Source organism: Carcharhinus amblyrhynchos, chromosome 27 (assembly GCF_965287045.1).
Source record: "Carcharhinus amblyrhynchos chromosome 27, sCarAmb.v2.hapA, whole genome shotgun sequence".
Lineage (NCBI taxonomy): Eukaryota > Metazoa > Chordata > Chondrichthyes > Carcharhiniformes > Carcharhinidae > Carcharhinus > Carcharhinus amblyrhynchos.
Window position 1 is genome coordinate 11,846,172 of NC_137350.1, and position 25,139 is coordinate 11,871,310.

Sequence of the window (25,139 nt, forward strand, 5' to 3'; positions counted from 1 at the left end):
GTGAGACCACTGGGAAAAAGAAAAATCACCTGAATTATATTTGAAGCCACATCAAAGAAAGAGGAACGATCTCAAAAACGACAACTTACAAATGCACAAAATATTAATGTAGCTCAAACTGTCAAATTGGAGCTTGTGTAATTATAATATTTGGGGAAATGGCTAATTATAACAGGTATTTGTACAATATGAGTTAAATAAGTTAATATAGAGGAAGAGAGTTCCTCAGACTCATGATTCTCAGAGAAAGCGTTTCCCCTCATCTCTGTCCACAATGACATTAATGTTTTTACATTACTTTTTAATTGGTCTCCTTATTTTGAGAAAGATGTAAATGCATTAAAAGCATATGTTTCTGTAGAAATGGTTTGGGCATAAAGCAATCAAGGGATATGGAGGGAAGGGGTGGATCACAACATTAAATTCAATGATTAGCCATGATCAAAATGAATGGTGGTGAAGGCTCGAAGGGCTGAATGGCCTACTCCTGCTTCTAGTTTCTATATCAAACTCCAGTGCGATATTCTAGCATACTAGATGCAGGCGTTGACAAGCTTTATTATGAAAGGGCGGTTTGACTTTGGTCTAATGGAAGGGCAAGGAAGAGAGTACCAGATAAAGGACTGATTGAATTTGATGATTGCTAAAGTAAGAGGAGGAGAATGCTGAGGGGTGCAGAGGGATCTGGGTGTCCTAGTGCATGAATCATAAAAGACTAGTACACAGGTACAACAAATAATTAGGAAAGCTAATAGAATGTTATCATTTATGATGAGGAATTGATTACAAAAGTTATGCTTCAGTTAGACAGGACGTTGGTGAGATGACATTTGGAATATTATGTACAATATTGGTCTCCTTATTTCACGAAAAATGTAAATGCATTAGACGTAGTTCAGAGAAGGCTTATTAGACTAATAGCAGAAATGGATGCATTGACTGAAAGATTGGAGAAGTTCGCCTGATTTCTACTGCCCTGCCTGCCACGAAATTGGAGCAGGCGAGGGGCAGACAATGGGTGGGATTTTCCGGTCTCGGATCGAGCAAGGCCATAAAATTCCGTTGGTTATGTTTGTATTCACTAGAGCTTAGAAGAGTAAGAGGCGACTTGATCGAAACATTTAAGATCCTGAGGAGATTGACAGGGTGGATGTGGAGAGGATGTTTTCTCTTGTCTTTTTCTACAAGAATCTAGAACTAGGGGTCACTGTGTAAAAATAAGAGGTCACTCATTTAAGACAAAGATGAGGAGAAATGTTTCCTCTCAGAGGGTCATGAGTTTTTGGAACTCTCTTCCTCAAAAGGCAGTAGAAGCAGAGGCTGGAATTTTACCACCATTCACCCTGGCAGGATTTTCCCATCCCGCCGCAGTGAATGGAGATTTGGCTGGCTGCCGAATTCCCCGACTTTGTTGCAGCAGGAGCGTGGCATGAACGGCTGGTAAGATCCCGCCAAGAGTTTTTAAGGCAGAGCCAGATAATTTCTTGATTAACAAGGGGGGGAGAAGGTTATTGGGGTGGGGGTCGGCAGTGTTGAGGTTACAATCAGATCAGCCATGATCGTTTTGAATGGCGGCGGCACAGGTTCATGGTGCCCAGAAGCTTATTGCTACGTATGATGTGTATGGTCATTGAGAGTAGATTGGGAATGGGGCTGCAAAGGTTTTGGCAGCTTTACAAGTTAATTATGGTTAGAGTGGGTCACCCTGAAAAAATACAAACATGAGCTAAACCTGGGCAACTTCAGAACATTATAAGAAGTCTGATCTGATTACTTTCTGCCTGGTTTGGGACAGTGATTTATTCAAATAGAAAACTATTCCATTCTGTGGTGGTTTAATACATAGCCTGGGATAGAAGGTTTACACATTCAACAGTTGTTTTTAAACTATTTTCACACTTGGTAAGTACTGCAGTAACCATTTTCAAGCACAAGTTTCTGAAGGGGAAACCTTGACTGATGGAAGCACCGCATGGATATAGGAGGGTTCCCTGTGTTTTCCAACATTAACAATGGAAGATCGTGCACAGTACATCACCAAGTGTCCCGTATTCAACTGACGATAACTGGGATCCCCACTGGAAACAACAAATTGGAAGTTTGACCCTTTGAATCCTGCTGAGATTTGGAGAGCTTTCTTGAGGCAGGAATGAATGGGGAATGGACATTGGGGGCTGGTTGGATGTTACAGCAACCCTTCATCTTCTGTAGGTGGTAGTTTCCGCTTGAAAAATCCACACTGCAACAAAAGAAGGAGCAGGAGGAAGTGAGTCAAAAACATTTGCCATATCTTCCAACGTGCTTCAATACACCATTCAGTACCAACTTGACTGAATCTAGAGCAAGTCCAAGAGCGAACACAAAGGATCAGCTCATTGATCATGTGCCAGCTACCAGACTCAGCTTGTTTTAAAATTTAGAAATTGGGCACAAATCTGATTTTTAAAAAAAAGGTAAAAGCTGAAATGTTTTTCCCCCCACTTTGTCCTGTCTCATGATAAGGAAGCCTCAATTCCAATGCAGGTGATTTGTCATAACGCATCGACTTGTAACAAACACCACAATTCTACATCCTCAACTGGTGTACAAAGCCAGAAAGTTGTGGACATAGAGTTTTACAGCGCAGGAAGAGGCCCTTCAGCCCATTGAGTCTGTGCTGGCCATGAAACACCTATCGACTCTAATCCCATTTTCTAGCACATGGCCCTCTGGGAGGCAGGAGCTGCCTGTTGGATCTCAGGCAGACAGCAGCCATGTTGGGGGCTGTCACTGCCTTACCACTTGGAGTAGGCAGATCCTGGGAAGACCATGAAGGAGGAATAAAAGCCATGGAACAAAAGGTTAGGAACAGTGATGTGTGCTGGCATTAGTTTTTTTATGACTTCAAGGAATGTGGACATCACTGGGAAGGACAGCATTTGTTGTCCATTCCAAATCTCCCTTGAAATGAATGGTTTGCAAGGCCATTTCAGGGGGCAATTAAGAGTCAAACACATCGCCGTGGATCTGAAGTTACATGTAGACCAGACTGGGTAAGGACGGCAGATTTCCTTCCCTAAAGGGCATTAGTGAAGTAGATGGACTATTATATCAATCAATGATAGTTTCATGGTCATCATTTGCTTTGCTATCTTAAAGGGACATACACAGCACTTTATATTCCAAATTTATGAATTGAATTTTAAATCCCACCAATTGCCACCAGTGGGATTTGAGCCCATGTCTTTAGAACATTAGTCTGGACCTCCGGGTTATCAGTCTATGCCACAGTGTCACTGTCTTCCCCCTGAGTTTTAAGAATAATTCCCAAGAAACTGGAGGCCCAGTGGTGAACCTGACAACAAAGCTGTTTGGTCCCATTGTTTGCGATAACAATATGAAGACTTCAAACCTGACTGGACAGGTCCCTTAACAGACAGGGAATATGGAGTAATCAATTTGCTTTGATCATGTTTCCTGCCTCTTTTTAAAATAGACAACTGTGATCAAGACATCGGGATCCTGAAATGTCCCCTAGGCCGGGATTTTTAATTCTTGCCCGCAATGGTTCCCAAATCTCCAGCCCTGTGAAAATCCAGCCCATGATCTCTTCCTGTGTTCCCTTCAGCTAACTGCACGCAACTCTTGAGTCCAGTTACAGTTTGACACAGCTACTCACTATCGTAATGATGTGTGCCATTTTAATCCCCCTTCCTTCCCAAACATTTTCACGCTGCATGTTGTCACTAACAAATTCTCCTCCTTTTTCCTTCAGTGTGAATGTCTGTGGCTTGGACCCACATCAGATTTCACAGGGTAGAACTGTCACCTTCGGCAGGAGAATGGTAAACTGGCAGAGGGAATCGCTGTTCCGTCACTGATTATAAGCTCCGGAAATTCAAATCAGACAGTTCTCAAAGGGAATGGGAAATCATCTCTACCTATTCATCGACCAAGCAATAAGAGTGAAAATTGCTCCATGTTCATCAAAAATGTATCTGATATATTGACAGTGAGAGTTATTTGAAGTAGGGACTGTGCACGTTCATATTGTCACACAGGCAGTTTCATTATCAGCATAGATTCCATCCAAAGGGGTACGCTTCTTCTTTCTTTAGAGACCATTTTCGGATCTGGCAGGGGTGAAACCATGATCAGACAGGGGATGCGGCTAGCCCATTGCATTTGGGGTGTGCTGACGCCTATGACAGTGGTTTGCCCAGACCAGGGTAGAGTAAAAGAACAGGATAGCCAATGGGGTTAAACCGAGGCTTTACCGGATTTTTCAAAGCCATCTCGGCCTTTTGGCGATGATGAAGTGTTAGATCAAGCCTGGGAGGGGGTGCAATGCCACATCCTGTCTGCTTGGATCTTGTTTGATCGAGCACCAGATGGGGTACAATGTCTTGTCAGCTTGGATCTGGTTTGTCCCTCATATGGGGACCACAACTGGACTTAATTTGAACTGGCTTTATTGATGAGAAATATCGAAAGGTATCAATAAAAAAAAAAGCATAGTTACCTTCCAAAGGAGGAACGCCACCAAGGCTACAAGTAGCAGGCCACCAAGCACAGCGACAACAATGCACCAGGTGGGTATGGGCATGACACGTTCAGGGCCACTGCGTTCAATAAGAGTTTGTACCTGGGAAAAAGAACAACACCATGTTGTGGATCGCATTGTGAACAATACATTTCCACCAGAGGCAGGTTGGTAACACTGACAGATTTACCCAAATTCACATCAGCCAATTCACTCTTTGGAACACAGCGTGGACAGAATTTTCCCATACAAAGGTCCGGTGACCCCGGGCGGCATTTTCCAGTCTTGGAGTGAGTGTGGCCAGAAAATCCCACTCTGTGGATCCATGGTCTTTCCAAAATCCGATATCCCCAAAACCTGGATAAATCTTTAGGAATCTGCCCTTATAAACAGGTATTCTCTGATGGTAGGAAGAGTTAAAATATCGATATTTATTATAGGATGGCTGGAAGAAGAATGAGTATATAAACTCTTGGCACCTCATCTTTAGACAGTCGCCACACAGACCTCTGACCAAAATAGAAACTTTGACATTGACCGTATTCACATTGTTAGGTTTTTCTCACATTTTTGTGTCAATTTTGTCCCAGTTCGAAATTCCATGATCCCCACAGTGTCATTCTATGGTCACATTCCTGCCCCAAGACAGAATGGAATACTTTGTACAGTATCGGCCTTCTTATTTAAGGAAAGATGTAACTGCATTGGAAGGAATTCAGGGAAAGTTTACGAGATTTATACTTGGAATGGGTGGGTTGTCTTATTAGCAAAGGTTGGGCAGGCTAAGCTGGATGTACAGGAGTAAGAGGTGACTCAGTTGAAACATGTAATATCCTGAGGGGAAATGACAGAGTCAGTGTTGAATTGATGTTTTCCCTTGTAGGCGAATCTAGAACTAGGGGCCACAGTTTAAATGCAAGGGGTCACTCATTTAAAGCAGAGATGAGGAAGTAATTTTCCATCAGAGTGTTGGGAGACTCACTTCTTCAGAAGTTGCTTGGAGGTAGAGGTCCGCCACAGGAATTGTAGCAGCCGGCACAGAACCTTGCAAAGATCCTTTGACCTCAGGCAGGATTTTCTGATCTTAGGGGTGAGCGTGGATGGAAATTCCCACCCAGAGTCTTTGAATATCTTTAAGGCAGAGGTAGAAAGATTCCTGATAAGGAAGGAGGTTAGAGGTTAAAGTTAAAGGTTTATTTATTAGCCACAAGTAGGCTTACATTAACACTGCAATGAATTTACTGTGAAAAGGTTATGGGGTCAGAAGGAATGTGAAGTTGAGATTAAAATGAGATCAACTATGATCTTGTTGGTTGGACAGCTGTTTAGGGATACAGAGTGAAGCCAACAGCTTCAATTGCCACAAGGGCTGAGGTTTTTCATGATGACCTGTCTTCTCAACCTTGCCCCTCTCCTGAGGTGTGGTGACCCTCAGGTTAAAATCACCACCAGTCGGCTGTCCCCCTCAAAGGGGAGAGCAGCCTATAGTCATCAGGACCTATGGCGACTTTACCTTAGTATTGAATGGTGGAGCAGGCTTGAGAGGCCATCCTCTTGTTCCTAATTTATACGTTTGTATGAATGTTGTGAGTACAAATTCCCCTCAAGATGTGTGAGCACATAATCGAGGCTGACAAGGCAGCAGTACTGAGGGAATGCTGCATCTTAAGAAGTGAGATCTTTCACATGAAAAATTACATGAATGGTCCATCTGTTGTCTACGGTGAATACAGAAGATCCCACTGCACAATTTCAAAGAAGAACAGATGGCTTCTTCCCAGAGTCTTGATACATATTTGTCCCTGTACCAGCACTAATAAAACAATCAGATTGTCTGAATACAATCTGATTGCTCAGAGACTTGCATTGCCTAAGTTGACTGCAGTATTTCTTAAGATTCCTCATTAACATTTCTGAAGAGTTTCATTGGCTGTAAAGTACTTTGGAATGGCTACATACATGAAAGGCACTTTACAAATGGAAGTCTTTCTTTTTCATATTGTCCAATGGAAGCTGACTATAATTGTACTCTTCCTCAGATATGAATTAGAAGTTTAGCACGTCACCAATTCTCAGGATTCTTTAGCAAGGCAATTTCTAAACTCCAAAACAATGCTCAGAGTTCAACGATTCATTTGACAATGAGATTGGTTGATGCCTTCTGTCTGTTAGACGTTGCTCGCATTCCACTGAGCCAAAGATCCAAATTTTCCCCCAGTCCCGATGACTCAGCAACCCTTTTAAGCATTGTGGACAAGGCCTGAATCCAGGATTCCCACCCCCTGTTGCTGTTTCTGGTCATCTTCACTGGTACTGAGATAACAGTGAGGTCAGCCTGCCCACACACACTGCTCCTGTCCTTGCTGCCTCCATTACAGAGAAGGATAGTTTAAACCCTCCACAATTTTAGTGTATTTGGACCCTTTCATTAAGTAAATGTGGTTCAAGGCCTCTCAGACAAGGTGTAAAGCACAGGGCAATCCGTGTCCCAACTGAGGAAATAGTAAAAAGTCATCTGCTCCTGGAATTCTTCCAATGCCAAAAATAATTGTTTCTTGTATTCGATAGTTTGGGGCTGGATTATTTGTTAGATGTATTCTTACTGAGGTAATTAGGATCTCTTGTGTAATAATATGAAGTGTTACTCACCGTCTTGCTGTCCCTGGGATATTCTACAGGCCGCACTTTGTACGGCATTTCTTGCACGATGAATGACGCTTTGGACTGGAATGTAAACTGCTCGTTACGGTTCTGTAAAACATAAGAATAATGTGTACTTCAGTTTTAATTGTTCCATTTCTATTGGCACCATGGTTAGTACTGCTGCCTCACAGCGCCAGGGATCCCGGTTCAATTCCAGCTTCGGGTCACTGTTTGTGCGGAATTTGCATATCCTCCCTTTGTCTGTGTGGGTTTCCTCGGATGCCCCGGTTTCCTCCCACGCTCCAAAGATGTGCGTGTTAGATGGATTGGCCATGAAAAATTGCCCCTTAGTGTCCAAAGATGTATAGGTTAGGGGGAATTAGTGGGGGTGAATATGTGGAGCCGTGGGAACAGGTCCTGGGTTGGATGTTCTGTTGGAGAGTCAGTACAGGCTCAATGGGTGAAATGGCCTCCTTCTTCACTGTAGGGATTCTATGATATTGGCACAGTGGTTAGCACTGCTACCACACAGTACCAGGGACCCGGGTTCAATTCCAGCCTCCGGTGACTGTGTAGAGTTTGCATGTTTTTCCTATGTCAGTGTGGGTTTCCTCCGGGTGCTCGGGTTTCCTCCCACTGTCCAAAATGGGCATGGATTAGCCATGGGATAGGGTGGGGTGGTAAGATAATCTGCCAATGTAGACTCGATGAGCCAAATGGCATCCTCTGATTCTAGTTTGTCCACACCTTTTCCGTAGGTATTGTCTCTTGTTGGGATATGGCTCCACAGGTGTTGGCAGCTCCCTGGTACCTCATCTCTGTGGACATTTGTTTGCAAGAACAGAATGGTAGGACTCCACTTAGGTTGTGGGAGGGGGAGGGCATGGGGGATTGGAGAGAGTTTTCCTTCCCAAGGACTGGAAGTGAGTAACAGGTGGGCTTGCATAATTTTGTGTGAAGGAAATCCACTGAGTTGATTTAATATGGAAAAGTTCTTGTTGTAGATGTTTCTTGTCACTGATGGAGTGACACAAGGTACATCGGCCTGAATTTGTGTCTTCTGTCCTGCCATCAAAGAGGCTGCTGGGAATGCGGCCTGGTAAGTCTGAGCACGCTACAACCACTGCACGCTCGAATGATTGTGAAGTAACTGCAGGCCGGAGTTCTGCCCCTCACCTGCGAGGGGCTCAGAATCCTTAACTGGACCATGAACAGGAAGCCTGGCCACTGATTGGTCAGTAAGAAGTCTTACGACACCAGGGTTAGAGTCCGACAGGTTCATTGGGCAGCAAATTTGGCAGGTCACCTGATGAAGGAACAGCAAGCGCTCGGAAAGCTGGTGCCATTTGCTACAAATAAACCTGTTGGACTTTAACCTGGTGTTGTGGGACTCCTTACTGTGTTTACGCCAGTCCAACGCCGGCATTTCCACACCATCACTGATTAGTCAGCCATTCTAAAATCACATCAGCTCTCATACCCCAAAACCAAATTTCTGTCCATGATCATGAGGAACTGCATTCACACAAGGCTGGAACTCGCAGTGTCTAAACTGCTAAAACCCATCAGATAAAATACAATGAACTTTGGTCCAAGATGTAAAGGGACAACGTCCTCACTCCTTATCCCTTTCCACTTGACTCCCCGAGCTCTCGTGAGAATTATGCTGAGGCATGGTTCCAGTTGCCACTCTTGTTTTCCAGTAAATCAGTCAACTGACCATTCTTCACCTGGGAGCTAAGGCAGTAAAGGACAATGAATATTTAACTTGAAAAGTGTGAGAGGCATCGCACCCTAGCAAGGTCCTGTTCTCGCTTGAATTCCGCACATTCATTTTCCAGCACCGATCATTGGACAACAATTAGGAATAGAATTTCTGGATGATATTTGGACGGCACCGTGACACAGTGGTCAGCACTGCTGTCTCACAGCACCAGGGACCCAGGTGCAATTCCCGTCTTGGGTGAATGTCTGTGTGGCGTTTGCATGTTTTCCCTATGTATGTATGGGTTTCCTCTGGGTACTCTGGTTTCTTCCCACAGTCCAACAATGTGCAGGTTATGTGGATTGGCCATGCTAAATTGCTCCTTAGTGTCCAAAGATGCATAGGTTAAGTGGATTAGCCATGGTAAATGCACAGGGTTACAGCTATGAGTTGGGCCTGGGTAGGATGCCCTTTTGGAGAGTTGGTGCAGACTCAATGGGCCAAATGGCCTCCTTCTATGCTACAAGGATTCTATGATTAGAGTCATAGTGGTTAACAGCATGGAAACAGGCCCTTCGGACCAACTTGTCCAAGCCATCCTTTTTTTTTAACCACTAAGCTAGTCCCAGTTGCCCATGTTTGATCCACATCCACCTTACCCATGTAACTGTCTAAATCCTTTTCAAAAGACAAAATTGTACTCGCCTCTACTACCACATCTGGCGGCTTGTTTCAGACACTCACCACCTTCTGTGTGAAAAAATTGCCCCTCTGAACCCTTTTGTATCTCTCCCCTCTCACCTTAAACCTATGCTCTCTAGTATTGGACTCCTCTAGCTTTGGGAAAAGATGTTGACTATCTAACTGATCTATGCCCCTCATTATTTTGTAGACCTCTATAAGATCACCCCTAAGCCTCCTACACTCCAGGGAAAACACTCCCAGTCTATCCAGCCTCTCCTCATAACTCAGACCATCAAGTCCCAATAGCATCCTAGTTAATCTTTTCTGCACTCTTTCTAGTTTAATAATATCATTTCTACAGTAGGGTGACCAGAACTGCATACAGTATTCCAAGTGTATTCCAAGATTCTCTAGTTCAGGCTGGCCAATTGTCTCTGCCATCCTAGCTGAGCACAGTAAGAAGTCTCACAACACCAGGTTAGCGTCTAAAAGGTTTATTTGGTAGCACAAGCTTTCGGAGCGCTGCTCCTTCATCAGGTGTTTGGAGAGTTGAGTTCATAAACACAGTATATATAGATAAAGACTCAATTGCAAGATAATGGTTGAAATGTGAGTCTTTACAGGTAATCAATTCTTTACAGGTACAGACAATGTGAGTGGAGACAGGGATAATAACAGGTTAAAGAATGAATCCAGGACAGTCAATAGAATTTTGAAAGCCCAGACCAAATGGTGGGGGTTACACAAAGAGTGACATGAACGAAAGTTGCTGTCCTCATGCATATGGGACTTGGCTATCAGTTTCTGCTTGGCGATTCTGCTTTGTCGTGTGTCTTGAAGGCGGCCTTGGAGAACACTTACCCGAAAATTGGACACTGAATGTCCTTAACTGCTGAAGTTCCTCGACAGGGAGAGAACATTTCACGTCACACCATGTGTCTACGTTTGTCTATATACGCACTGTTTGTGAACCCGACTCTCCACTCAACTGATAAAGGGATAGTGATCCAAAAGCTCGTAATATGAAATAAATCTGTTGGATTTTAACCTGGTGTTGTGAGGCTTCTTACTGTGCCCACCCAGCCCAACACCAGCATCTCCATATCATCCTAGCTGAGGCTACAGACATAGAACTGAACCTGGAATCAAACATGGCTGAGTTCCATACTTTATTATGTATTTACCAATGACCCACTGCTATCCAAGGTCACCATAATATTCTATAAATTGATACCATAGAACCATAGAAAATTACAGCTCAGAAACAGGCCTTTTGGTCCTTCTTGTCTGTGCCAAACTATTTTTTGCCTAGTCCCACTGACCTGCACTTGGACCATATCCCTCCACACCCCTCTCATCCATGAACCCATCCAAGTTTTTCTTAAATGTTAAAAGTGACCCCGCATTTACCACTTTATCCGGCAGCTCATTCCACACTCCCACCACTCTCTGCGTGAAGAAGCCCCCTTAATATTCCCTTTAAACTTTTCTCCTTTCACCCTTAACCCATGCCTTCTGGTTTTTTTCTCCCCTAGCCTCAGTGGAAAAAGCCTGCTTGCATTCACTCTATCTATACCCATCAAAATCTTATACACCTCTATCAAATCTCCCCTCATTCTTCTACGCTCCAGGGAATAAAGTCCTAACCTATTCAATCTCTCTCTGTAACTCAGCTTCTCAAGTCCTGGCAGCATCCTTGTGAACCTTCTCTGCACCCTTTCAACCTTATTTACATCCTTCCGGTAACTAGGTGACCAAAACTGTACACAATGCTCTAAATTCGGCCTCACCAATGCCTTATATAACCTTACCATAACACTCCAACTTTTATACTCGATACTCTGACCTATGAAGGCCAGCTGACATCACAAGCAAAATAAGTAAGGCAGATGACTGCATGGTGACCAAGCTCACTCCATTAAAGAAATTCTTGTGGTTTACCTTAATGAAGATTTCCATCCTGAGCTGTGACTGTATGTTTATCGCAACTCCCTTCTCCTTCTCCAGAAGACCCACACGGCACATAATTTTCACACAGGTCACAGTGGTGCAATTCTAGTGGAAAGACAGCCTAGTTTCAGCCTCAAAGCACAATAACACCTCCCGGAGAGAGAGGTTGCTAAATGAATTGGAATGAGTATGAAAAGCTAAGTCACAAAATCTGGTCCCGTCTGAATCTAATTAACTCAAGACAAATCAAAATTCAATGCAGCTTTAAATCAACATGACTAGGAAATGGGAAATTATTGGGGAAAAATACAATATCTATCGCAGAACAACAGCCAGAATTCTTCAGATCCCCTGCCACCACCAGCGAGAATGAAGAATTTGGCGCTCAGCCAAATCTCCATTCGCTGCAGCGGGAATGGAAAATCCCAGCTGTGAGCAAGGTCGGAGAATTCTGGCTCAAAATAATCTTCCCCCGCAGATAAAAATAGCACGTTAGAAATATTTTTCTAGCTTGGGTTCAGCCCAGATGAAAAGTTTGTTGCAACTGTGTCTCATTAGTCAAGAATATTCAATAGCCTCAGGTGTTCCAAATATTTGCAAGGCAAAAACAGATGGTATTGTTTGGGGACTAAAGCATTCACCCATGAAAACCAGCATTGTTGCCATATACTATTGCATCTATTTTTGCAAGCAGATGATATCAACCAAGGCACACAAAATCCATCAGCACTAATTAAGGGCGGCTTGGTGGCAGACAAGTTAGAACTGCTGCCTCACAGTGCCAGGGACCCGGGTTCAATTCTGCCCTCAGGTGATTATCTTTGCATGTTCACTCCGTGTCTCTGTGTGTTTCCCCTGGGTGCGCCAGATTCCTCCCACAGCCCAATGATGTGCAGGTTAGGTTGACTGGCGATGGTAAGTGGATCTTTAGCATCAAGGGGGTCAGCAGGGTAATTATCTGAGGTTATGGGGGCATGGCCTGGGTTGTTGGTACAGGCTGAATGGGCCAAATGCCTCCTTCTGCACTGCAGGGATTCTATGAAGCCTGGAGTCTTTGTCACCACAACCCCAGAGCAGCTACTGATAAATCCTGGGAGTGATACAATTTACTCCCAATTGTTACTGGGAGTAAATTAAGACAGAACAGAGGGTCCATGCAGTAAGCTTGCTGAAGTAACTAGTGATGGACCGAGACTAAAAGATTTGCCAATATGTTTGTTTTATTATTTCATGAGATGTGAGTGTCACTGGCAAGACCAGAATTTGTTGCTCACCCCTAATTGCCCTTAAGAAGATGATGGTGACCCACCTTCCTGACCTGCTATAGTCTGATTCTGTAGAGGTTTGGTACAGAGGGCAGTTCAGAGTCAACCTTATTACGTGGCTCTGGAGTCACATGTAGAGTAGACGTGGTAAGGGCATTGGTCAACCAGACGGGTTTTAAATGAAGGTCTGATAGTTTCATTGTCACCATTGGCAAGATCAGTTTTTAATTCTCAACTTATTTTTAATTTAAATTCCACAAGTTGCTATAGTGACCCCAGAACAACAGCCTGGGCCTCTGGATTCCTGGTCTAGTGACACCCCCCCCTCCCCCATCTTTCCAAGATACAGGGAATGCTAGCCAGGCCACAATTATGGTCATTTCTCATGGTTACCATTGCAGAAACTTGAAATAACCCTCAAGTTCTTAATCTGTGGCTGGAACAGAAGTTTTGTGGCACAGCGGGTAACCTTGCAGTCAGAGCTCCAGGTTCAAGTCCCACTCCACGGCCTGATGACCAAAGGAAGTGTGTTCATGATGTGGTCAAAATGGTTGAATATCAACCTTCCAAACACTTGCCAATGGCAGGCGGTAAGAGTGGGAGAGGCTCCTGGTCAGCCATGCCTCGATGTGGAATGGCACCCCTCAAGCTATAAGCATCTGTCAACAGATTAGAGACATGTTCCAGGGAAAACCTCGCTGTGGAAACAGATGAGAGTTTGTCTTGTGAACCACAAGGTGCAGGGAGAGAAACAACACGGCTGCTATTAGCTGACAGAAACTTGCTTAAGTTTAAAGTGTAGATTGAAAATTATGGGCGTGCTGCCTCAAAGATGTTTGTAACAATGTCAGTGCTGTCAAAGCTACAAAATAGTACTCCAGCGTTGGGGTGTTGGGCTAACGGCTCAAAAATCGAAGCCAGAACTAATGAAGGGAATCGATAGCTTGTCTTGAGCTCTGAATGTGTAACCACAGGATCGGGGAAACAATGGGTGAGATTTTCCAGCCCTTCCTGCAGGCAGGATCTTCTAGTCCCACCGACAGTGACCCCCCCCCGCCACGGCTCCCCCCAGTGGTGGAGGGAAACTCTGTCAGCAGCGACAGGACTGGACCAGTCAATGGCAGGCCACCCCTGCCACCCCAAAACACACCATGAGGTGGGGGACAGAAAATCCCACTCAATACATGTGACTACAATGTGACGCTGCTGCACCAACACATTTCTTTTTGGCAGTACATAAACTGCGCATAGAGGCTCGAGACCAATAGGTCAGTATCCTTTAGGGGTAAAAGAACATAAGAACATAAGAAATAGGAGCAGGAGTAGGCCATCCAGCCCTTCGAGCCTGCCCCACCATTCAATAAGATCATGGCTGATCTGTCGCTGCTCAGTTCCACTTTCCCGCCCTCTCCTCATAACCCTTAATCCCCTCTCCTATCAAAAACCCATCAACCCGCGTCTTAAAAATATTTAGCGAGGCAGCCTCCACCACTTCAACGGGCAGAGAATTCCAGAGATTCACCACCCTTTGAGTGAAGAAGTTCCTCCTCAACTCCGTTCTAAACCGACCCCCTTTTATTGGTGAAGGTTTACTTGTAGATAAGTTGTGTCAGCAAAAAGCAAAGGCAACATTCTCTACAAATTAGAAGTGTCAATGTACGTAATCAGATAGTATAGTTGGGACAGTTCTGTTGTGTGACTTTATATTGTGGTTTTTATAGTCGAGTTAGGACATCAAAACCCATAGAGTTATTTTCACGTGACATTGTGATAAACATTCTCACTATATTAAAGATGGTCTCCTCCACTGAATTTTCAGGTTTGCTGACATCTCTTTTATATCTATTATGACGGGAGCCTTCAGTACTTGCAGGCAGAGGACTCATTGTACTCAATGGTTCGACCTGTGGATGAAAGAACAGTGTAATTATTCATGATTTGGGAATTCTAAGTAACGTTAGGTCATACAACTTTGAACAGGGAGGCAGACTCCGAAGAGCAGTCATACGCATTCGAAACGTTAACGCTATCTCTCTCTTTCCACCGTTGCCGCCAGACCTGTTGAGTTTATCCAGCATTTTCTGTTTTATTCCAGGACGCCCGCCCTGATAATGATTACACTGTGACGCAGAGTCTTATGAACTAGAATAGCATCCGGAACCAATCACTGATAACTGTTGCATTAACGAGTGGGCAATGGGGATGCTATAATCAGAGCACTGAGGTTAGAGAGGCTGAAAAGAAATAAAATCATGGTTCATGCTCCGATCTATCAGGAGTCTTTCTGACAGATGAGGGTGGAACTGTGTGTCAGCACACAGGATCTTACCCCTTCTTCCTGTTGAATTGATCTTGGCAGATTGGTCAAGCGTAAGAGGCAAATAGCTAAATAAGGGGCAGGATTCTCTGGCCACGTTTGCCCCGAAACTGGAAAATTCTGCCCAATCTCAACAGTCCATGGTCCAGCCCTCGCCCACTCTGATTCCCAGGCAGGTGGAATCGGAAAATTCACCCGTAACCTTGTCATGATGCATACAATGTTCGTTGTTGTTGTTCGTCCATTGTCGTCGATGAGGACCTCGACACATTAGTTATTTTGAGGCTGGATGCGATGTGTCTGAAGTTGACTAATCGGGCATGGAATGTCCTGGCACATATTGGACAGACTTGTGTAGGCACTGTAGTAGTTGCGCTGGTGGCTCTGGAGTTCCGCAGCTTGCGCTTAAGTTGTGCTTCAGCAATGCACCTTGCTTCGTGAGCTTGACAGCCCTTGTGGGTGAGGCAGCGCCAGGTAGGGTGGTTTTGTGCCAGCGATTCCCAGGTGGTCTTGCCTATGTCAAGCGACTTCAGGGAGGCCTTGAGGGTGTCTTTGTAATGCTTCTTTTGCCCGCCATGCGAGCGTCTTCCAATAGTTAAGGCAACAATGAAAGGCCACTATTAGTAAAAGGTGGCACAGTGGTTAGCATTACTGCCTCACAGTGCCAGGGACCCGGGGTTCAATTCCAGCCTTCGTTGACAGTGTGTGTGGAAATTGCATGTTCTCCCCGTGTCCATGTGGGTTTCCTCCGGGTGCTCTGGTTTCCCCTTACACCCCAAAGATGTTCAGGTTAGGGAGATTGGCCATGACCTCAGTGTCAGGGGGATTAGCAGGGTAAATACGTGGGTTATGGGGATAGGACCTGGGTGGGATTGTTGTTGTCAGTGCAGGTTAATGGGCTGAATGCTCTCCTGCTGTACTGTAAGAATCCAATGATTCAAATAAAGACACCATCATCCTAGATGATTGTAGGCTGCTCTCCCCGTAGAGGGAGAGAGCTGTCTGGTGGTGATTTGAAGGGGGGAGAGCTATTTGGTGCTGATTTAACCTGAGCATCACCACATCTCAGACCAGGGTCCATGGTTGAGAAGGCCGGGCCTTCACAATTAACCTCAGCCAGTACGGGAATGGATCCAACGCTGTTGGCATCGCTCTGCATCATGAACCAGCCGTCCAGCCAACTGAGCTAAATTGCTATTTACAAACTTAACAACTTCTTGAAGTAGAATTTCAGTGCAGCACAATATACCAACAATATTGACTATTCCAGCGTTCTACTGCCATGTCCTCACACGAGAAAAAAGTACACATTTTGAAAATGCAAAGCCTTACCCAAATCTGATCATCAGAAGAGTTCACGGTGCAGTTGATGTTACCCAATGGAATGATCTTAGATTTGAACAGTAGACTGTTGCCATGGAGATCTGTAGGCCAGTCCACTTCGAGCACAGCATCACTAATAGTAGACGGACCATTGTTGTGCAGCTAGGGTTAGACACAGAAGGGATTGTGTAATATCCTTTTTTATAAGCCATTTGATACTAGATCATTCTACGGTTTTGCTTCTTGACAGGAGCCAGGGTGGGCCAAAGCCAAGCTATTTTGTTAGCCCTGTAGCTCATTATAATTATAATTCCTCTTTCTTTAATACCTTTACTTCTCAAATATCTGTCTCCTTCAATTGTTTCTGCAGCAATGACCTTAAGGGATTTTGTATTCGACATTCTTGTAGCTATATGTGTGCCAACGTTTTTCTGAATGGACTCCTATTTCGCTTATCTCAAATTTTATCAATGTCTCCCCTTGTTTTGAACATTCTTGCTGCAAGGAAGAGTAATTTTCTGTCAACTCTGTCTGCTCCTATTTTCATGTTACCACGCTTAAATGTTCAACAATTTTCAGGCTAATATTGTGACTCAAATTAAATCATCTGTGAAAAAGCCCTCTAGAATAAGACATGTGTAAAAAAGTTTTATTTTAAATTTATTAGCATCACAAGTAGGCTTACATTAACACTGCGATGAAGTTATTGTGAAAATCCCCTAGTTGCCACACTCTGGTTCGGGTACACTAAGCATGGCCAATGCACCTAACCAGCACATCTTTTGGATTGTGGGAGGAAACCGGAGCACCCGGAGGAAACCCACGCAGACACGGGGAGAATATGCAAATTCTGCACAGACAGTGACTCAAACCAGGAATCGAACCCGGGTCCCTGGCACTGTGAGGCAGCTATGCTAATTTCTGTGCCACCATATAGCTTCAGGCCCCTAGAAAATGACAGTAAAATGGAATATTTTCTAAGCACTTCATCACAAGCACAACAAAGGCCAGTAATTCAGCTAGTGTGGAAATGCAAATTGGAATTTGCATTCTGACACTGTGTATCCTGCTGAGTCAGTTCATCGTTGCGTTGAGTCACTGCCTCAATCCATCACTCAGAGTCATTTTGATCCATCCTGTCTCGCAGCATAAATGGACTCTATTTATCAATGGACTATTCCTCACTGAAGCTCAACCACAATCCTGCAACACCACGAGGAAACTGAAGCAAAATAAGATCCTTGCACTGAGTCATACAGGTTTACAGCATGGAAACAGGCCCTTTAGCCCAACTTGTCTATGCTGCCCTTTTTTCTAACCACAGGGCAAAGAACTAGGCTGAGGCATCTGCAGCCATTTTCAGCTGAGTGTGTGTGGTTCATTTTGGTCTCCTCCAGAGCTCCCCAGCATCACAGATGCCGGTCTTCAGCCCCGTGGCATTACAAAACAGCTGAAGGCACCGGATAGTACAGGCTATAGGCCCTGACCAGCATCCTGGAATTAGCACCGAGGACCTGTGTGCCAGAACTAGCCATGCTGTTAGCCCAACCTTTTCCACCTCAACTGCAACTCTGGCATCCTGCTCTTGGGGTTAATTATATTTGTGTTCCTCACATGCTGTTCTGAATCAAAAAATGTATTTGATATCAACACTTTGCAATTATTAGCCAGGATTCAAGTTAATTGCATGCCCCTTGTGCTTTGCCAATGTACAAACATCCCATGTCTCAAAGAAATGGAGGACAGTGAGACCACGTCACCAGGCTTTGTCAAATGCAACTCCTCTTTCAAAAACAAGTGTCCACTTGAAAAAGTACATTTGGTAAGAAATGTTTCTGTCCCAATGACTCCACTGACAATTCTCCGCAAACCGTGATCACATTCCTCTCCTGAAGCAACTGAGCCACATCAGGAACGGACATCAGTTACATAAATTTACTATCACACTCGGAGCTAAAAGCAATATTATTGCTGCCGTGCTGCTTAGCGCATTTTGCAGAGTGGTACTTAACAACAGAATTAGGTTTACAAACAGTCATAGAATATCACAATAGAATGTGAACTGTGCAGAAGGAGGACATCGAGACTCCACTGACTCTCTGACAGAGTGGCCGAAACGCTCCCAAAAAAATTCTAAGTGCCAAATTTGCGGGAAAACTGGAGTAATTCGCGCCAGTTTTTTTCGGTGGGAGTTCAGAGAAGTGTCTCCCACACTGTGCAATGCAGAGTGCACCAGTGTGAATCTAATTACATTTCAGGGGTTGGGGCCTATTCCTGCTGGAGAAACCGAAACTAATGAGTCTCTGCGCACGTGCAGTGGACCCAAACTGTCAGCCTCCCGTTTGCTGGCCAGCTCAACCACTGGTCAGCCCAGGACACTGAAGTCAACCAACACTCCATGGCCTGATCGTGGCCCCCCCCAACCATTCCCAGGCCAGCCTTGAACCCTCCCCTCCACGTCCCAGATGGCCCCAATCTCCAGCGCACCCCCCCCAAAATTTCCCCCCTCCCCAAGCAGTCCCAATCCCCCCCTCCCCCCAAGCTGTGCCAACTCTCAGCAGGCAGACTCCTGCCCCAGCCCCTCCCATCTCTAGCTCCCACCTCCAATGATGAATCCCCCCCACCCCCTGCAGTGCAGATGCCCCAGGAGGCAGACCCCCCCCCCCCCCAGGCCGCCCCGATCGCTGGCCTCCCTCTTGCCTCCATCGATCCCCATGCAGAGAGGCAGCAGGACACTCCCCACCCCCACAGATTGCCCCCTAGGCCCCGCCACCATTATACCCCCATTGGGCCCACCCCCTTGGCACTGCCCCAATGCCCAGTGGCATGGCCAAGTTGCCTCTTGGGCAGTGCCGGGGGCACAGGCTGGCACTGCTAGAGTGGGCCCTTGCCCAAGGGGGCACCACCACCCCTACAGCCGGACGCCCTGGGGGGCCCCGATTGTCCCCCTTCACTACAGCAGGGCTGTCCTGGTATGTCCCTGAAAGTGGGAACTTGCTGTAAACCCCGCTGGAGTGAAATACGGGATGGGAGAGGCTAACGGGCCTCGAGATTTCAGTCCTGGGCTGGTTAATCACATTTAAATTATATTAAAAACAGATTAAAATGACTTAACTGGTCTTCCCGCTGGTTTCCAGCACAGATGTGACAGTGCCAGGAACCCTGTGCTGGGAGATGCGCTTGCAGCAGGAACACACGTGTGAATCCTGCGTGTGCCTGGCCGCGAGATCCTCCCACCATGAGGCACTCAAAAATTAGCCTGACAGGGTGGGAGAATACCCCACATCTTCCAACTATAGCACACAAACAGACCACTACACTGAAGATACTTCTCTCCTTCAACTGTCCTGAGCCTCTTACGGAACATATTTTTTTCTTCATTCTATAAGGGGAGGCGATGGCCTAGTGATACTAGCGGCTGTTAGTCACGAATAAATGCCACAGAACAACATGGGGGAATTTCTTTCCTCAGAGAATGGTTCGAATGTGGAGCTCAGAGCTCAGCACCACAGGAAATAGTTGAAGCGAATAGTCATGCTTTAGAACGGAAACTAGATGATTGCATGAGGGAAAAAGGTTCTGAGCTGATACGGTTGGAATAGGACGGAACCTATGTGGGTTGGTAACACTAGCACTGACTGACCGTCTCGAGTGGTCTTTTTCATGCTCTATATTCAAAGTAAACGTAATTCTATTGTTAAGGGTCACTCTGAAAGTTGCATTGATCCACTGAGCACCAATGGTAGCAATAATATCGCAACCAGCTCCCAATGTGGCATCAAGTTTGTCTCCCCCCCACCTTTGCCAATCACCATACCCACTGCCCCCTCCCCGCCATGATTTGCAGTTGCTTCAGGGACAGAACTATCTACATTCTCAACCAGTGCACCTGGACAACTTGTCCCACACTGAAGGCATAATGCTGTCAAAAGATGTGAAGATTTAGTGGATTGGCCATGCTAAATTGCCTCTTGGTGTTCAAAGGCATGCAGGTTAGTTCGGTGACTAGTCATGCTAACTTGTCCCTTTGTGTCGAAGGATGTGCCGGTTAAGTTGATTAATCATACTAATTTGTCCCTTAGAGTCCAAATGCCGGCACGGTGGCGCAGTGCTTAGCACTGCTGCCTCACAGCACCAGGGATCCGGGATTGATTCCCATTTGGGTCATTGTCCATGCAGAGTCTGCACGTTCTCCCCATGTCTGCACGGGTTTCCTTCAGGTGCTCCGGTTTCATCCCACAGTCTGACATGCTGGTTAGATGCATTGGACGTGCTAAATTCTCCCTCAATGTATCCAAACAGGCGACCAGTGGATTTTCACAGTAACTTCATTGCAGTGTTAATGTAAGCCTACTTGTGACACTAATAAACAAAAATATGCAGGTTCGGTGGATCAGCCATGCTAACTTGTCCCTTGGTATCCAAAGGTGTGCAGGTTAGGTGGATTGGTCATTGTAAATGCACAGGGTTATAGGGATGGGTGGGCCTGAGTGAGATGCATTTTCAGGGAGCCGGTGCAGACTTGATGGGCCAAATGGCCTCCTTCTGCACTATAGGGATTCTCTGGAGACAAATCTTCCATGGAGTCAATTGTAACTGATATTCGCCTGGTAGCTATCAAAATACAGTACCTCAAAAATCCATCAGGTGATCTACATACCTCATATGTGTGCTGCACTGTTGGCAGAGATTCATTCTTTACCACCACATCCACTTGTGACTCTAGGTCAATAAACGGGAGGGCAATTTTCTCGGGTAGTGAAGCCCTGATATTGAAAGAGAGCAGGTTATGAAGAAACTCCAAAACTTCTCTGACTGTGAATCATTTTCTTTCTTTGTCCAGTTTTCCGATAAATACCTGGATCAGGGCTCATTACTCAATTGGACAAGAGAGAGATTGTCTAACATAGGGCTGTTGGACAGACTTCCTTTATTATTCTATACAGAACAGGGTAGATTGACACTTTGGGCACTGAGCATTGCATCAAATGATTGACAAGAAAGACTGCATGCAAATGGATAGAAGGAAAATCAGGCCAGCTCCATAAGGCTACAGTCTCTGCCTGATCTTTCTGTGCTACTTCGAAGAGACATTTAATATCCAAGCAGTTAAACCAATATTGATTCTGTCTGAGATGTCCTGAGCCATTCGTCAATCACCTGGCCTGGATTGGCAGGAGCTGTAACTCTAGACTGACTGACCAAATTATAATTCCTGAAGTGTTTCCTCCAGGTAAACTTTAGGCCCAAAACTATGAAGAGCCCCACAGACTATTGGGCTTCTATCCACGTCAGTCCTGATGAGAAAATGTTGCAATTTAGATTACCCGCAAGTTATCCTCCAACTCACACACTATCCCGACTTGCATAGAAACTAGAAGCAGGAGTAGGCCATTCAGCCCTTTGAGCCTGTTCCACCAGTCATTATGATCATGGATGATCATTAAATTCAATACCCTGATCCCTCCTTCCCTCCATATCCCTTGATCCATTTAGCCCCAAGAGCTATATCCAATTTCTTCTTGAAATCACACAGTGTTTTGGTGTCAACTACATTCAGAGGTAGTGAATTCCATACATTCAGCGCTGTTTAGGTGAAGACATTTCTCCTCACCTCAGTTCTAAAAGGTTTACCTCTTATCCTCAAACTATAGTTTGGACTCCCCTAACCCTGTTAGATTTGAATGTATATCACTGTGGATTCTTCATGTGGATTCATCAAAATCCTGGGACTTACTAACAGCTCTGTGGAAGCACTTTTACCTCACAAACTGCAATGGTTCATGAAAAATGCTCACACCTACTTCCTTAAGGGCAACTTGTAAACAAATTAATTTTGGGATTTGGGAATCAAACATGGGCTAGGCAAGCATTTATTGCCCATCCCTGACTGCGCTTGAAGGTGGCGATGATGAGCTGCTTTCCTGAACCGCAGCAATCCGGGTGGTGTAGGTACATCCACAGTGCTGTCAGGGTGGGTGTTCTGGGATTTTGACCCAACTGGAGAGGGGCAGTTGCCAGCAATGGGCAGCATGGTGGCACAGTGGTTAGCACTGCTGCTCACAGTGACAGGGTTTGATTCCCAGCTTGGGTCACTGTGCAGAGTCTGCATGTTCTGTCCGTGTGCGCGTCTTTTGGACTGTGAGAGGAAACCGAAGCATTGCGTCTGTGTGGATTTCCTCTGAGTGCGCCGGATTTCTCCCACAGTCTGAAAGATGTGCTGGTTCAGTGCAACGACCATGTTAAATTCTCCCTCAGTGTGTACCCGAACAGGAGCCAGAGTGCGGCGACTAGGGGATTTTCACAGTTACTTCATTGCAGTGTGAATGTAAGCCTACTTGTGACACTAATAAATCAACTTTAAACAATGCCCACATTCGGGGAATGAATTTAAAATAACGATCACTACATTGTCCTGGCCTTCAAAGCGAGGATCATGCTCCCCTTTATAATTACAGCCACTTCTCCTTGTGTGGGAAGGGTGGGGGAAATCCGTCCTGTGATTCCAACATCACTTTATGATCGACCAACAGGGAACCCATTGCCAACAAGCTGTACAGGAAATTATGGGGGGAATTCTCCCAGCCTGCTCACCACGGGAATGGTGGCGGGCAGGTGGGTTAGGGTGGGCTGGGGAAGCCACATAAAGGTCCATTAACCTAACCAGCACATCTTTTGGATTGTGGGAGGAAACCGGAGCACTCAGGGGAAATCCACGCAGACATGGAGAGAATGTGCAGACTCCGCATAGACAGCAACCTAAGCCGGGAATTGAACCCGGGTCCTTGGCGCTGTGAGGCAGCAGTGCTAAACACTATGCCACTGGACTCTATGGTTTAGCTGACAATGGGGAAAAGGGTGGAGATTTCACATTTGGGCGGCACGGTGGCACAGTGGTTAGCACTGCTGCCACACAGCGCCAGGGACCTGAGTTTGATTCCTGGCTTGGACCACTGATGCGCAGAGGCTGCACATTCTCCCTGTATCTGTGTGGGTTCCCTCTGGCTTCTCCAGTTTCCTCCCACAGTCCAAAAGATGTGCTAGTTAGGCGGATTGGCCATGCTAAACTTTCCCTCAGTGAAACCAAACAGGCACTCGAGTATGGTGTCTCGTGGATTTTCACAGTAACTTAATTGCAGTGTTAAAGTAAGCCTACTGTGACACTAAAAAATAAACTTTAAAATTAATTCAGTGACCCAATGCTTTGTTGCGGGTGAGCTATATTTGCTTGGAGTATAAGGTGGGGGTAGGGCCCCATTGGGGATAGTCGCATCCTGTAGTAACATGGAATGACAGGATAATTCATAGCACTTAAAAAGAAAACAAGACTGGTTCTTACCTTCTTAGAACAAGATGCGCCATAACTTGAACGGGAAACTTTAAAAGGACCACCTCACTGTGAGAGCTCTCTGAGTTTTTGCTGAGGAACAAAATTGAAAAGCAGTTACAGAGGGAGTAAGGAGCCACTGTGTTCCCGCTCTCTGAATCTTAAAAATAAATCACATCTTATTGTCTTAACCGTGTGATTCAGAATCAATGTCAGACGAAAGTGGGGGTGAAATCGTACTGACGGTGTTACAAGGCAATTGTTGAACAGAGGTTTCATGACATGATACAGCTGATGGAATCACGCAGGGAGTTGCTGTTGATGATAAGACAGCAATTTCAAATCTCAGTCAGAGTGAAGCCAGATAATTGTGTCCCTCAGCCGCGAAATCAATCAGGGCATCGATCTTCTTTGAAATGATATACATAATAGGCTGCAGTGCATAGGGCAGATTTTATTTTATTGTGGATCCAGTTGTGTTTTTCTTTGGTGGCAGGTGTCAGGCAGAACATCATGGGAAGCATATTGACCATTTCGACTTTCCTCACACATTTTTGAGATTTTAATTGCTCTTTTCACACACTGTACAAGCCACTCCGTAGAAGCAAGGAATCACTACAGCAGATGGAGGTCAGTTGGCCCATTGAGTCTGCACCGAGTCTCTGACAGAGCATCCCACTCAGACACTATCTCTACAAACCCACTAACTTATCCCACTAATCCTCCTAATCTTGGAACACTGAGTGGCAATTTAGCATGGCCAATCCACCTGACCTGCATATCTTTGGAGTGTGGGAAGAAACCGGAGCACTGAGAGGAAACCCATGCAGACACAGGGAGAATGTGCAGACTCCACATAGACAGTAATCCAAGACTAGAACTGAACCTGGGTCCCGGGCATGTGAGACTGCAGTGCCACCCATTCATTCATTAATTATATTTCATTCAATGAGGATAAGTATGGGCGATATCACAGTTGTCCATGTCCAGGAGCCATGCTAATCTCCTAATAATTTGGCCTGACAAACTGCCAGCAAAACAGAAGTTATTCCAATAATATTTGGGGGCAATACCCTTCAGTGGAGGCAGCAGAATGAGGAATGTCTCCCTGACTCCATGGCCATTGTGTTTTCCCCACCTCCCTTCTCCCCCACCATTGCCAACTCCGAGTCCCTCTGCGGAGATTGAGTTTCTGTCGCTGGGGAGAAAGATAAGTGACATGACCATTATCATCCTCATTTTGCCAGCTGCCACTGGAGGGTTGAAAGATTGCAAGAGCTTAGAAAGAACCATTAATTAGGCCTGATGCCCATTTTTCCAGCACAGTGTTCTAAACATGGCCTGAACAAATCCTTCCACAGGGGAAGGATAGTCCTCCTCCTGTTGTGCTGAATTATCCTAGG

At 45.4% G+C, this 25,139-nt stretch overlaps 1 protein-coding gene across 1 annotated transcript in view; it reads right to left on the bottom strand.

Annotated features, from left to right (window-relative positions):
* Window positions 1-1,765: 1,765 nt before the first annotated feature.
* LOC145359245 (integrin alpha-8-like) overlaps window positions 1,766-25,139 on the bottom strand; it is a 119,664-nt gene continuing 96,290 nt past the window's right edge. Inside the window, exons 23-30 of the mRNA XM_080213744.1 lie at window positions 23,749-23,829; window positions 21,070-21,175; window positions 16,419-16,571; window positions 14,554-14,673; window positions 11,496-11,609; window positions 7,172-7,273; window positions 4,502-4,624; window positions 1,766-2,239 (exon numbers count right to left, since the gene is read on the bottom strand). Of these exons, the coding sequence (XP_080069870.1) occupies window positions 2,186-2,239; window positions 4,502-4,624; window positions 7,172-7,273; window positions 11,496-11,609; window positions 14,554-14,673; window positions 16,419-16,571; window positions 21,070-21,175; window positions 23,749-23,829 (853 nt within the window). The 3' untranslated portion in view covers window positions 1,766-2,185. The remainder of the gene's footprint in view (window positions 2,240-4,501; window positions 4,625-7,171; window positions 7,274-11,495; window positions 11,610-14,553; window positions 14,674-16,418; window positions 16,572-21,069; window positions 21,176-23,748; window positions 23,830-25,139) is intronic.